This window comes from Adiantum capillus-veneris, chromosome 1 (assembly GCF_014529385.1).
Source record: "Adiantum capillus-veneris isolate H3 chromosome 1, ASM1452938v2, whole genome shotgun sequence".
Taxonomy (NCBI): domain Eukaryota; kingdom Viridiplantae; phylum Streptophyta; class Polypodiopsida; order Polypodiales; family Pteridaceae; genus Adiantum; species Adiantum capillus-veneris.
In genome coordinates, this window is record NC_140931.1 from 157,263,570 (window position 1) to 157,276,425 (window position 12,856).

At 45.0% G+C, this 12,856-nt stretch overlaps 1 protein-coding gene across 2 annotated transcripts in view; it reads left to right on the forward strand.

The window, feature by feature from the left end:
• The first annotated feature begins 334 nt into the window (after positions 1-334).
• The window catches only part of LOC147465867 (uncharacterized), a 33,310-nt gene continuing 20,788 nt past the window's right edge, over positions 335-12,856 (forward strand). For both annotated transcript variants that reach the window (XM_086522511.1, XM_086522516.1), the window contains exons 1-2: positions 335-1,117; positions 1,204-1,386. In XM_086522511.1, coding sequence (XP_086378637.1) covers positions 799-1,117; positions 1,204-1,386 — 502 coding nt within the window. In that variant the 5' untranslated portion in view covers positions 335-798. The remainder of the gene's footprint in view (positions 1,118-1,203; positions 1,387-12,856) is intronic.

Consider the following 12,856-nt stretch of genomic DNA (forward strand, 5'->3'; position numbering starts at 1 on the left):
ACCTACCATTGTGTATGGGTTCTCCTTCAGCCTCAAGAAATGGGACTGCTTTGAGGTTGGGGGTCTCGGGGAGAGTTGGTCATGAAGAGCATCCGCAAGAGAGAGAGAGAGAGGAGATAAGCGGCCGAAGGCCGCCGGCCACACTAGTTCGTAATTAAATTTAGAGGTAAATCTCAAAATTTGTAGGTAGGACTACACTGAACCTGGCCTCCAAGGTCTTGTAAAAGTGCAGGAACGACGCCTATATGTACAAGTGGCGGCGGAGGCGAAAGGTTATGAATCGTGAAGACTTTAAAGCGGGAGCAGGTGCCCGGGTGCCCCTGCTTGCCGTAATTCTGTTGGCTACCGAGATTTCCATGTCACGCAAAAACCGGGTCATCTCGTCAGCGTCATGTGGGTTTATCTGCTGCGGACCCAATCCCCTTATCGCCCACCATTAACTGTTCTCTCAACAGCTCTCGAGAGTCGAGACTGGTCGAGATTCTAAGCTATTCCATGTTTTTCCCACCGACCAATTCCCACTTCAAGTAAAAATACTTCTTGAACCATGTAGCGCATTTGGAGCCTGCTGCTTCATGACCCTTCGCTGCATGCAGGCTCTATTGATCGCCTACTCACCTTCAGCTCACTCTACTTCTTGCATTTCAGTCCCGTTATTCCTTTCTTAAAGTCGCATCAGTCCGCAATCAGGCAATCGCATGTCTTGATAACGGCGAGGATGTTAGCTTCCCTGTTGCTTCCCCGTTGCTGAAGAAACAAGAAGCTTTTCTTCTTTCGTTAGAGGGTCGCAGAGGGGGCATGGGGCTGCCAAGGCCTCTTGGCCCTTATGCAGTCGGCTTTGCTGATTTTGAGCTGCGAAGGACTGAAGGTGTCCATGGGGGGATTGCCACAGCTACCCTGCTACAGCACAACAGTCCTGACTTTGTGATGCTTGCTGATGCCCAAGGTGCTCCTCTCATTCGCATCTTCTACCCAACGTCGCGTGCCAATCGCGGCTCTACACCTCTTAGTAGTGCCTCCAGATGGATGCCCAGCATAATGTACACATGGGGTTACATATCCAAGCTCATTCGCCCCTCTTCCTCCATGCACCGGCTTGCTATTTGGATTTTGACAGGTTTGTTAAGTAATTGCAAAAGCTGTTCCGATTGTCTGTTGAAGGCGATCATCAGTGGATGATGCTGGCATTTGTGGGTTTTCCAGGAATAGTTCATTCTTGCATGTGGCCTGGAGTGTTGATACAGGCAGCTGTAGCAACCCCAATTCTGACATCGGGTGACAGTGGCGATGAGGGGAGATTGCCTGTGGTTATCTTCTCACATGGCCTATGGGCATGCAGAACGACTTACAGTGCACTTTGTTGTGACCTTGCTTCACATGGATACAGTGAGTCGCTTTTTTCTAGTTAATAGCTACAGATATGTATAACAAAATCTGTGCGAACAGTCAGCTGATATGCTTTGTAAGAACAATGAACATTCTGTCAAGCTTGGAATGAGGTTTCTGCAAGCAGCTTGGTTCGTGCTGGTTGGGGGGGGGGGGGGGGGGGGGGGGGGGGGGGGGGGGGTAGTACGAGGAACCATATGCCAATTCACCTGCACTCTACTCACATTATTCGGCATCACCAATTCACACTTGACTCACCTGTTAAAATTTGGAAAGATCTACCCTTTTACCTTTTAGTGATGTTGTAGGTTCTTCAGAGTGTATCACCACTAAGTATCCCATAAATATTATCCCCCGACTACAATGCTAAAGTTGATCCATATTTCTTGGTAAACCTGTGTTTCGATCTACCAAATGTAAACTTGCACATGACCCTTAAGTGTGCAACACAACACCTCAATTGGATCCTCAACAAAACTAGGATCTCAGGACAAGGTCTCACCCTGACCAGGAGAATTTGTCTAAGAATTTACTGCTCTAAAAGTATCTTTGGCCCTCAATGTCAGAGAAGTAGACTTGATTACCACTATGGCCCTCAAGTCGCAACAACTACTCAAATTGTCGCAAGGTATTTGGTCTTGCACTAGATTGCTTACTGTGGACATTCAGAAAAGGAACCATGCGAAATGCAGTCTCAAGTGTTGAACTGGTCAGCCCATTTAGAAGGCATACCAGCTGGTCTATGCTCATTTGTTGATGACAAGGGCTATAAATGTTTAAACTCTTGTTATGGCCATTGTGTGTGATAGCTAGAGGCACCCAACTGGAGGTTTTTGGGCCCTGTCTGGAACCTGCATTTGACAGGGGCCTTAATGTTCAATGAAAGGTCTTTTCCTTTATCCCTTCAACCATGGATTTTGGCTTTTTTTCCCTTTTGCCTCCGTAGCTTTAAAGGTCTTTGGTTTATAGTCAGAAGTTTTAGTAAGGCAATCAACAGACTTATGCTCCAGTTCTCTGCACGTGAAGCATTTGCCTTCACTCCATTCTTTCTTCAGTAGTTTCAGGTCCTTTACTGAATATCCTTTTCTGGAACTTCTTCTTGTTGTCTTGCTATTGAGACTGATTCTTGTTCTGGGATTGATCTTGGGACTTCCATCTTTTTGCGGAAAGTCAACTTCCCCACAAGGAGATTGTACCTGTTGTGTCCTGTGCACGGGTCATCATCTGTTGAATGTTTGTGGCTTTTTTAGATATGTTTGAGCTCTTGTGGAAGCCTGCAACAATACTTCTCTTGTTGCTCTTCCAAGGTAGCTACTTGAGAAGCTACAGGAGGATTGTAATGGGAGGGCACCACATGCCAACTGAAGAGAGCAGACTGGAACAGACTTTTAAGTTTTAACATTTCAAAACAACGAGAGAGAGAGAGAGAGAGAGAGAGAGAGAGAGAGAGAGAGAGAGAGAGAGAGAGAGAGAGAGATTTGGGAAAGGCTCTCCATGCTGATAACAATCTGCTCATACAAGTGACCAAGGGTGGTCCGGCATAGAACTGACATGCCCAATGGATGGACCCGAGGTGCTCATAAGTACGACTACTACTGACATTGCCAACTGGTCCTGCACATGAGATCATTGACATGATGACAACATGGGCGACAACTGGGAAGCCATCGAGCAACCATGACGAAAGCAAAGTGTAGATCTCCTCCTAGCTGAAGTAGGAATGCCATGAGGATCACTGGGTCTAGCACTGCCGCTCCGAGTGCATGAGAGAAGGACTGCAACAGATGTGGAAGGGCAATTGAGTGCCTGGCTGGCTGCCCCTCCTGCTGCACACCTCTCCTCCTACTGTTCACGGTGGACTGCCCAAAAATGCTGGACTGAGGAGCAGCCCAAAAACGCTAGGCTGCTCCCTCTCCTGCCCAATGGCTGCCGGCCACGCATGGCTGCCCACTGGGGCACCCAAGGGAGGGCACCCCCCCTGTTGGGGATACTCTGCATGCACTCGAGGTGACCCCCCCCTGCTCCTCATATAGGCCAGAGAGCTGGCTGCCCAACACAGCCTCAAGACTCCACGACCTTGGTAAATGGGGAAAAATATGCACTGGATGCACAGGAGGTCCAAGGGGAAAATGTACCAAGGCTAGGGAATAATATTCCCAGCCTGCAGGACCATAAAGGACCATGGAACCAAGCCAAAACTCAAGGTTAAACATGGCTAGACACAACCTGATATGAGAGACCTACCTCACATTGGCCGGGCATAGCACCTATCCCTGGGAGAACTTGGGACCGACTGGACGAATCCGGAGAGATGCCTAAACTCTAACACCCAAACCCTAGGAGAAGAAGTAGCAGAAGAAGCAAAAAAAGTTTTACGAACTTACAAATCTTGCCATGTGGCCTAATTCCGAAACAGCCCTCACTCCCTAGCACCTGTCCTTGGGCGAACCTGGGACCGACTGGACAAATCTGGAGAGATGCCTAAACTCTAACACCTAAACCCTAAGAGAAGAAGTAGCAAAAGAAGTCAAAAAAAAGTTTTACGAATTTTCAAATCTTTCCGTGTAGCCTAATTTTAAAAGAAGTTTCCATCAGCTTATGGGACCCTATCTGATGGGGGCCCAAGGGCCTAGGGCCATAAATAAAGCAAGACCAACACACTGACAAATTCTCTGGCGTAAGAACTGATGATGTGGAAGCCGTACGGTGCCCCATGTTTTGCATTGACTGCCACGTGGCATTGTATGGATTTTCGCGAATTGTGTTGACTGTTGATGATGTGGCAGATTGTGTGAACATTCCCTTTGCGCATGCTTGTAGAGACCAGATGCTTTTAAACTTGATGCTTTTCATGTATTGCTTTTGGATAGGCCCAGGGCCTTTAAATATGTGCCATGGGCTTATTGTGTGGCACGTTTCCGCGTGGAAGTGCAGAGATCGGAGTACCGGCGTCGTAGTAAGTTCAAGCAATATAAAGAAGTACCGAAAGGGGCGCCAAGGTTTAGGGCCGGTGCTTTTTTGGGACGGAATTCCGCCACTCCCGTCTCGTGTGTTGTGCATCTCTTTAAGTTCTGTTGTTTAAAGTGCTTTGAAGTCTGTTAGTCTGTTCTTTTTTCGTTGGCACGCGGTGCCCTCTCGTTACAATGTCCCTTTCGATATTTCTTTATATTGCTTCAACAAGGTACATGTTCGGAGGCAACTTCTCTACTTCCTGCAATTGGGAATGCAAAAAGGGGACCCTCTTGCACATGCTTAAAGACCCCGGGCCTCTAAAAGCAATCACATGAAGAGCTCTTATCTCCAAAAGCATCCTATCCCAACATCTAGCGTCCGAAGGGTTGGCCCGTAAAACGTGGGTGTTCATATAGAGCCACAACAACACTTTCACAAAACATGCTCTACCGTACAGTGCTGCCATGTCATCTTTATAGAAATATTGAGTTGAGTCTTCTATAGGGTTTAGGGCTTAGGCTCCTCGGCCATGTTCTATAAGTTGGTCAAGGTCTTTGGTTCTTTTGTATTTAGGTCTCTCGATCGAGTGTTACAAGTTGATCAAGTTGATCAAAGGCAACTTCTCTACTTCCTACAAAGGGGACCCTCTTGCACATGCTTAAAAACCCCGGGCCTCTAAAAACAATTACATCTCCAAAAGCATCCTATCCCAACATCTAGCATCCAGAGGGCTGGCCCGTAAAACGTGGGTGTTCGTATAGAGCCACATCAACACTTTCACAAAACATGCTCTACCGTACAGTCATGCCATGTCATCTTTATGGAAATATTGAGTTGAGTCTTCTATAGGGTTTAGGGCTTAGGCTCCTCGGCCAGGTTCTATAAGTTGGTCAAGGTATTTGGTTCTTTTTATTTAGGTCTCTGGGTCGAGTTCTACAAGTTGATCAAAGGTTAGGGTTACAAACCCTAACCAATCTGGTATCTCTGTAGCCGCGTTAACATGTGACATACCGTGTAATAGACTTGGACATTCAAAGTCGAGAATCTAATGCAACACACTTGAGAGAAACTGAAATATCTGGACAAACTGAGCGAGACGACACAGCATGGCGGAGTTCTGCGCCCGGAGAGAGAGACTGGCACCAAAGACTGACACCCCTTTCGATATTTCTTTATTATTGTGCTTCACAAAGTACAATGTCTGAGGATCCTCTTCTCAGCAGTGCTGCCAAGCTAATCTGCCTGAGAGTGAGGCCCTGGCAATGATTCTCATCTCTGAACTTTTAAAAATAGGCCACTTGGAAAGACTTGAAAGTTGATAGAACTTCTTTTGCATCTTTCCCTAGGGATGTGTCCCCTCTGTCACAAAGTGATGACGTGGCTGCCCGAAACCCTAATTTTGCTAAAACACTAACCCTAAAATCAAAAACCCTAATTTTGTTGAAACCCTAACTTTAAAACTAGAAACCCTAATTCTGCTGAAACCCTAGCCCTAAATCAAAAACCCTAATTTTGTTGAAACCCTAACCCTAGAACCAAAAACCCTAATTTTGTTGAAACCCTAACCTTAACCCTAACCCTAACCCTGATTTGTTGACGTGGCGGGCTGATACGTGGCCTGCTCTACGGACACCAGTGTGATTTACGGAAAGCATAGAAGAATGAGAGAGAAAAAGCTTCTGCTTTATTTTAAACTCTTTTGATTGGACAGCTTTTTGGAACTTGCTTTATTTTATAAGCAAGAGAGAGAAAGAGCCTTTGCTTTATTTATGGGCTTTTGATTTCAGCTTTTGGGGCTTTGCTTTTGGCATCCCTTGTAACTTTAAATATGTGAGCAGGTCTCTCACAACTTAGAGCATCTGGACGCAGAGTACGAGTGTGAGCGCTTGCCCGCACTCTTGTACTTTGAACTCAGATTAATACAAAAAGAAATACCAAAAGGGGTGCCAATCTTTGGGGCCAATATCTCTAGGCACGGAACTCTGCCGAGCCAGTGTCGAATAAATTGTGAACTGTGAATTGTTTTGAAGTGGTTATTTGGTGCTGTCGCGGTAGATTCTTGACTTGGAGTGTCCAAGTCTGTTAACAGTGGTATCAGAGCACGGCCGATTTCTCTTCTACGGGAAATCCGATCCCATTTTTTTTTTCCGCGGCACCTATGGCTTCAGGCAAAGATCAGCCGACTCCCTTTGCATCCGGAGATGCGGGAAGGGATCACAACGAAGAATCCGGCAAGGAGTATGGCCTGCCTCGGCCTACTCAGGCGGAGCGTTGAGAGATGGAGCATCGTCAATTGATCGGCGATGCAACAAAGATGATGCTCAATTTTGCCAAGGACCCGAAAATGGCAAAATATATGAGCAAGACCTCTTTGAAGGAAGTGCACGCGTAGTGTGTGGCTGATGCACGAATTGCTCAGCTTTTTGACGCGCAAAACAAAGCTAAAAAGCAGGGCAAAAAGCAGAAGAAAGGAACTGACTTCCCGGGCTATTTGGGTCGTCAATCGACATTTGAAAAGGCAAAGAAACAGAATAAGCGAGTTCAATTTGAAGAAGTACCCAGTTCTTCTTCTTCTTCTTCTTCTTCTGATAGTTCTTCTAGCTCATTTGACTCGAGTGAAAAAGACCGAAAAGGCAAAAAAAAAAGCGAAGCAAAAAGCAATGCTTTGGAAAGGGCAAGAAAAAGGCAAAGAAGTCTAAATCTCGCCCCGTGAGTGACAGTTCTACAGAGGACTCGTCTACAGACAGTTTAGACTCTGACGACAACAACTTTTATGCAAAGAAGAATTTTTACAAAGCCAACCAGTATGACTTTCTGGAAGACGAAAGCAAGAAAGTCCGAGAGTTTAAGAAGGTGGACAGTCAATTAAATTTGATACATTTTCTTGATATAGAGATGCTTCGAAGGCTTTGTCTTTTGTACAGCAGTTTGACATCGCTTTCGTGGGAGGACGTTACTCAGAGCACTCTAAGATTCGGAGAGCTGCCTCTTACTTTAAGGGGAATGCTCGAACTTGGTGGTCCACGCTTCTATTAAGCAAGACTGCGCCAATTAAATGGCTGAAATTCAAGAGGCTTTTTATTTCTTCTTGGTTGACTCGAGAGTATGAACGTGATATACGAACTGCTTGGAACCATCTTCGGATGACCAAGAAAGATACAATGGACGCTTATTGCGAGAGATTTTGGAGCTCTTTTCTACCCGCCTCTTCATTTAAGAAGATCTCGTTAAGGAACAGATTGAGCGGTATACCTTGGGTCTACCTACAAAGATCCGAGATCACTGCTTTGAACAGAAGTCAACTTCTATTTAGGAGTTGATGAATCATGCGAAACGGGGTTTTGCCATCCACTTTGGCAGTCTGACTTACCCCACCGATGAGATCATGACATAAAGAGCTGAACAGACTTTGACAAATGAAAGTAGAAAGAGAAAGAGCAATCCAGAAAAGAAGGATGCACGACCCAAGCTTACTCCTCAGGAGCGGGCTCGCTACATAAAGGAGGGGAACTGCTTTGAATCCGGGGAAAATGGGCATCTCTGTGCGAAATGCCCTAGCAAGGCACCGAATGGACAGGATGAAGAAAGGCCAGAAAGTTCTAAAGCAGCTGAGAGACGTGGAAGAAAAGGCAGATAAAAAGCAGAATTGGTACCACATCGCGTGGAGCCTGAACCGAATCAAATGAATGAAAGTACAAACTTTGCTGCTTCTGAGGCAAAGTGAAAGATCCTGAAGCTCTTTTGTAGGAGCTAAGGCCAACTTCTTGAATTGGCGGCTCGATTTGGAATTACGCCCGATAGGCTTAGGCCATAGGCGGATGTAGTTCGAGTGGTACCCGGGCGGGATGTTGCCATTACACTGAGCTTTGGCAAACTTCGTTTGCAATGACAGGGGTGTTTAGGGCACGAGGAGTTTTACGTACTTGCCTTTGGAGGTTGTGACGTTCTACCCGAAATCCCTTGGTACCACAACAACAACGCCATGGGTGACTACCGGGGCGAGAAAGCGACTTTGACAAATGAAGAGCTTAGAGATTGTACTTGATGAACTTCAGTTTTTTTACTCATTTTTTTTTAAAATTTTGGGAGAGAACTGAACGATGGATAAAGGTCGAATATGTTTTGGACCTGAACAAAAGAACGCCAAGATTTTCTCCACAATCATGCCGATTGCTTTTCAGTGGGCCTGTTAGGCGTGTTACCACCCGCTCGTCCTGTGGATTATACTGATGCCAGGAAGCACACCACCGAACCGGTCACCTTACCATGTGAGCCGAGCCCAGAATGAAGAGATTATGAACCAAGTGAAAGACCTCTTGGAAAAGGGTCTTGTCCAGTCTAGTACTTCACCGTTTTGCTCTCTAGTGTTGTTGGTTTTGAAGAATGACGGATCTCGGAGAATGTGCATCGATTACAGAGCTCTCAACAAAATCACCATCAAGAACAGATTTTCGATTTCTAGGATCGATGATATACTCGACAGAGTATAGGGATCCTCGTGTTTTAGCAGGATTGATTTGAAGAGTGGATATTATCAGATCCGAATCGCGCCGGAAGACGCCTACAAGACAGCCTTTCGGATGACTTTTGGGTTATTTGAGTTTTTGGTGATGCCTTTTGGCTTAACCAATGCTCCTGTGACATTTAACCAGATGATGGACATGATTTTTCGAGAGTACAGGCTATTTGTTGGCACTTTCTTTGATGATATCATTGTTTTTTCCAGGAATGAGGAAGAACATAGAGATCATCTGCTTCAGGTCTTTCAGGCATTACGAGATCACAAGTTAGTGATTAATGGAAAAGTGAATTTTTCCTACCAGTGATACACTTTTTGGGACACATTGTCTCAGCAGCAGGAGTGCAAATGGATCCGGCCAATATAGAGACTATCCGTGATTGGCCTGATTTGAAGAATGTTCATGAAGTTAGAAGCTTCTGGGGAGTGTGTTCGTACTACAGGTGGTTCATTCGAAAGTTTGCTGAGGTTGCTTCCCCTTTCCATATCTTGACACAGAAAGGAGTCCCTTTCTCATGGGGACCCACAGAGGTGACTGCCTTTCAGACTTTGGAAGAGAAATTGACTACGGGACTAGTTTTGACTTTGCCGGACTTGCAAAAGTCATTTAAAGTATATTGTGATGCTTGTGGTCGTAGTGGGTGCGGTCCTAATGCAAGAAGGCAATGTCATTGCTTATGGAGCCGATTGTTCTCAAGGCCGGAAATGACAACACAGATTGGTGAGAAAGAGCTTTTGGCGGCTATCCATGCTCTTATTCAGTGGCGACATTACCTACTCGGAGCCCATTTTACGCTTTTCACAGATGATGGGAGTTTACACTACTTGTCACGGAAGCAGCTATCGGAAAAAGCAGATGCGGTGGGCAAAACTTCTTGCCACGGTTTACTTTCGGATTGTCCATGTGCAGGGACAGAAGAAATTGGTGGCAAATACTTTGTTCAGCAAGCCGTTGGTTCTGGCTATTTCCGCGATACATCATAGGAACTTCGAGGATATGGTCGGTCAGTACGCCAAAGAACAGATTTTGCAGATGTATTCATTTGAATACAGAAAGGGGAGATAGCGGCGGACTATTCCATTGGGAATGGCTACTTGATGAAGAAAACCATGTTGTGCGTTACACAGTCTTTGAGGGAAAAGGTTCTAACCGAATGCCACTGTCCGCCTTATACGGGTCACCGCGGCATTGCTACCTCCTTGAAAGGGGTAGAGAAATACTTCTTTTGGCCGAGACTCTAGAAGGATGTGGACGAGTTTGTGCGCAGTTGCTTGGTATGCTAGAAGGTCAAGTTTGACAGGCATAAAGAACAGGGATTGTTACAGCCTTTACCCATACCTACCCACCCCTGGGAAAATATTGCAATGGATTTCATCTCTCGAGAACATAGCTTGGGCACGATTGTTAATTGCCCAGGTCTTCAGATTACATGGCATGCTTGAGACGATTGTCTTCGACAGGACCCTAGGTTCACGAGTTTGTTTTGGATGGCTATATGGGAGAACATAGGCACGTGGTTGCAGTTCTCGTTCCACTGGTAGACTGACGGGCAATCAGAGATTGCTAATTGAGTGGTACTAGATTTGTTGAAGTCTTCTTTGTTGGATCAAAAGACTACTTGGGAAAGGTTTTTACCTTTGGTGGAATATGCATACAGAAACACGATTAACTCTTTGATGGGGAAGGTGCCACTTGAGATTTTTGAATTTGCTACGAAGATTCTACCCTTAGCGCAAAAGATGAGACTTTTCTTTGAAGCCGACCAGTTCACGATGGACTTGGTCCGGAAGGCTTTACAAAAATTTCAGGAAAGATAGAAAAAGGCAGTAGATCACCATTTTCGCGATTTGAAATTGAAGGAGAAGAATTGGGTGCTCTTACATTATGGGAAGGCACGACCGAAAAAAAAAACAAAAGGGAAAGGAGCGGCTTCTTTGTAAGCTTAGCATGACATAGTGTGGACCTTTCTAGGTTAGATAAATGATATCTCCTTTGGACTGAAGCTGCCAGAATACTTGGAGGATTCACAATGTTTTTTAATGTGAGTCTCTTAAAGCCTTTTGAAGGCGATGTGCCCGATGATGGGAAGCCAGAGGTGCGACCCGAATTGGACGAAAACGAGCAGATACTCGTTCCAGAACAGAAATTGGCACAGAAAGAAAGAAAGAAGGTAAAGCGAATTGACAGTTCTTGGTTAAATTCAAGACCTACTTCGCATTGGATGCGAAATGAATGGAGGAGGAAGACCTAGCAGATATTCCTCAGAATGTGAATCTTTACCTTGAAGCTTTTGGTTTAGCATAGTCTATTCCAAATGGAACCCAGAATTTAGCTTGGCACGAGATCTGGTGCAGTGGGTTTGCACAAGAGGGGAGTTACTCCGCTCCTTTGTCAACAGATGCTTCGATTTTTGAATACTAGAGTCACTAATGTCTCTTTGAGCTTCAGGGATACTGAGAGCTGATCGTATTTCGTTGGATGACTTTATGAAATGGAATTCCGGAATATGAAACTGATTTGTTCTTGACTTGTTTTTAAGGGCAAGAACTGATAGACGAAATGATTGTGGCATTTTGGTCTAATTGATCTCGAATAGACATGGTTGCAATAGGCATCGATGAGGTCCCGACTGGAGTTAGATGCGATTGCTAGCTACATTGCCGATAAATCACGGTCTAAGATCCGAATGAATGTTGAATGTCATGTGACGTGACTCTCGATTGGTACATGTGCTAGATGTGTGTTCCTAATACGTAGGTACTAACAGTTAGTGTCTGCTAATACGGTTTATGGCCTCTGTCTGTTTTGCAGGCGTAATCAAGGGCGATTACAATGCTTTCAAGAGGGGGGTATGTCACAAAGTGATGATGTGGCTGCCCGAAACCCTAACCCTAAAATCAAAAACCATAATTCTGTTGAAACCTAACCCTAAAACCAAAAACCCTAATTCTGTTGAAACCCTAACCCTAAAATCAAAAACCCTAATTTTGTTAAAACTCTAACCCTAAAACCAAAAACCCTAATTTTGTTGAAACCCTAACCCTAACCCTAACCCTAATCCTAACCCTGATTTGTTGACGTGGCGGGCTGACACGTGGCCTGCTGTACAGACACCAGCGTGATTTACGGAAAGCTGGGCAGATTTTGGCTTTTGCTTTAACTCAAAGCAAGAGATGAGAGAGAGAGAGAAGCTTTTGCTTTTATTTTATAAAAGCATAGAAGAATGAGGCTTCTACTTTGTTTTAACAGCTTTTGATTGGACAACTTTTTGGAACTTGCTTTATTTTATAAGCAAGAGAGAAAGAGCCTTTGCTTTATTTATGGGCTTTTGATTTTCAGATTTTGGGGCTTTGCTTTTGGCATCCCTTGTAACTTTAAATATGTGAGCAGGCCGCAGAGTCTGAGTGTGAGCGCCTATCTGCACTCTTGTACTTTGAACTCAGATTAATACAAAAAGAAATACCGAAAGGGGCGCTTGTCTTTGGGGCCAATATCTCTAGGCACGGAACTCCACCGGGCCAGTGTCGAATAAATTGTGAACTGTGAACTGCTTTGAAGTGGTTATTTGGTGCTGTCGCGGTAGATTCTTGACTTGCAGTATCCAAGTCTGTTACACCCTCCCTATCCGGAGTCCATCCTTTAGGTCATGCCACGTCATCAATTTGGGACATACCACCCTCTTGAAAGAATTGTAATCGTAATCGCTCTCGATTACGCTTGTAGAAACAGACATTGGAGAAAAACTAGTTCAATAGACATTGACTCTAAGTACCCATGCATTAAACGATACATCCAATGCTTGCGCGAAGACGACAGTCATTGAGCATTCACATCACATTGACATCACAAAGACGACAGTCATTGAGCATTCACATCACATTGACATCACTATCCCCGTTGAGATCTTAGATGAGAATCATGCTCACTGTAACGTATTTAGGAGTCACATCTAGACCGCACCGATCTCTAGCTGATGTCTTGATTAACCAACTCTTGTT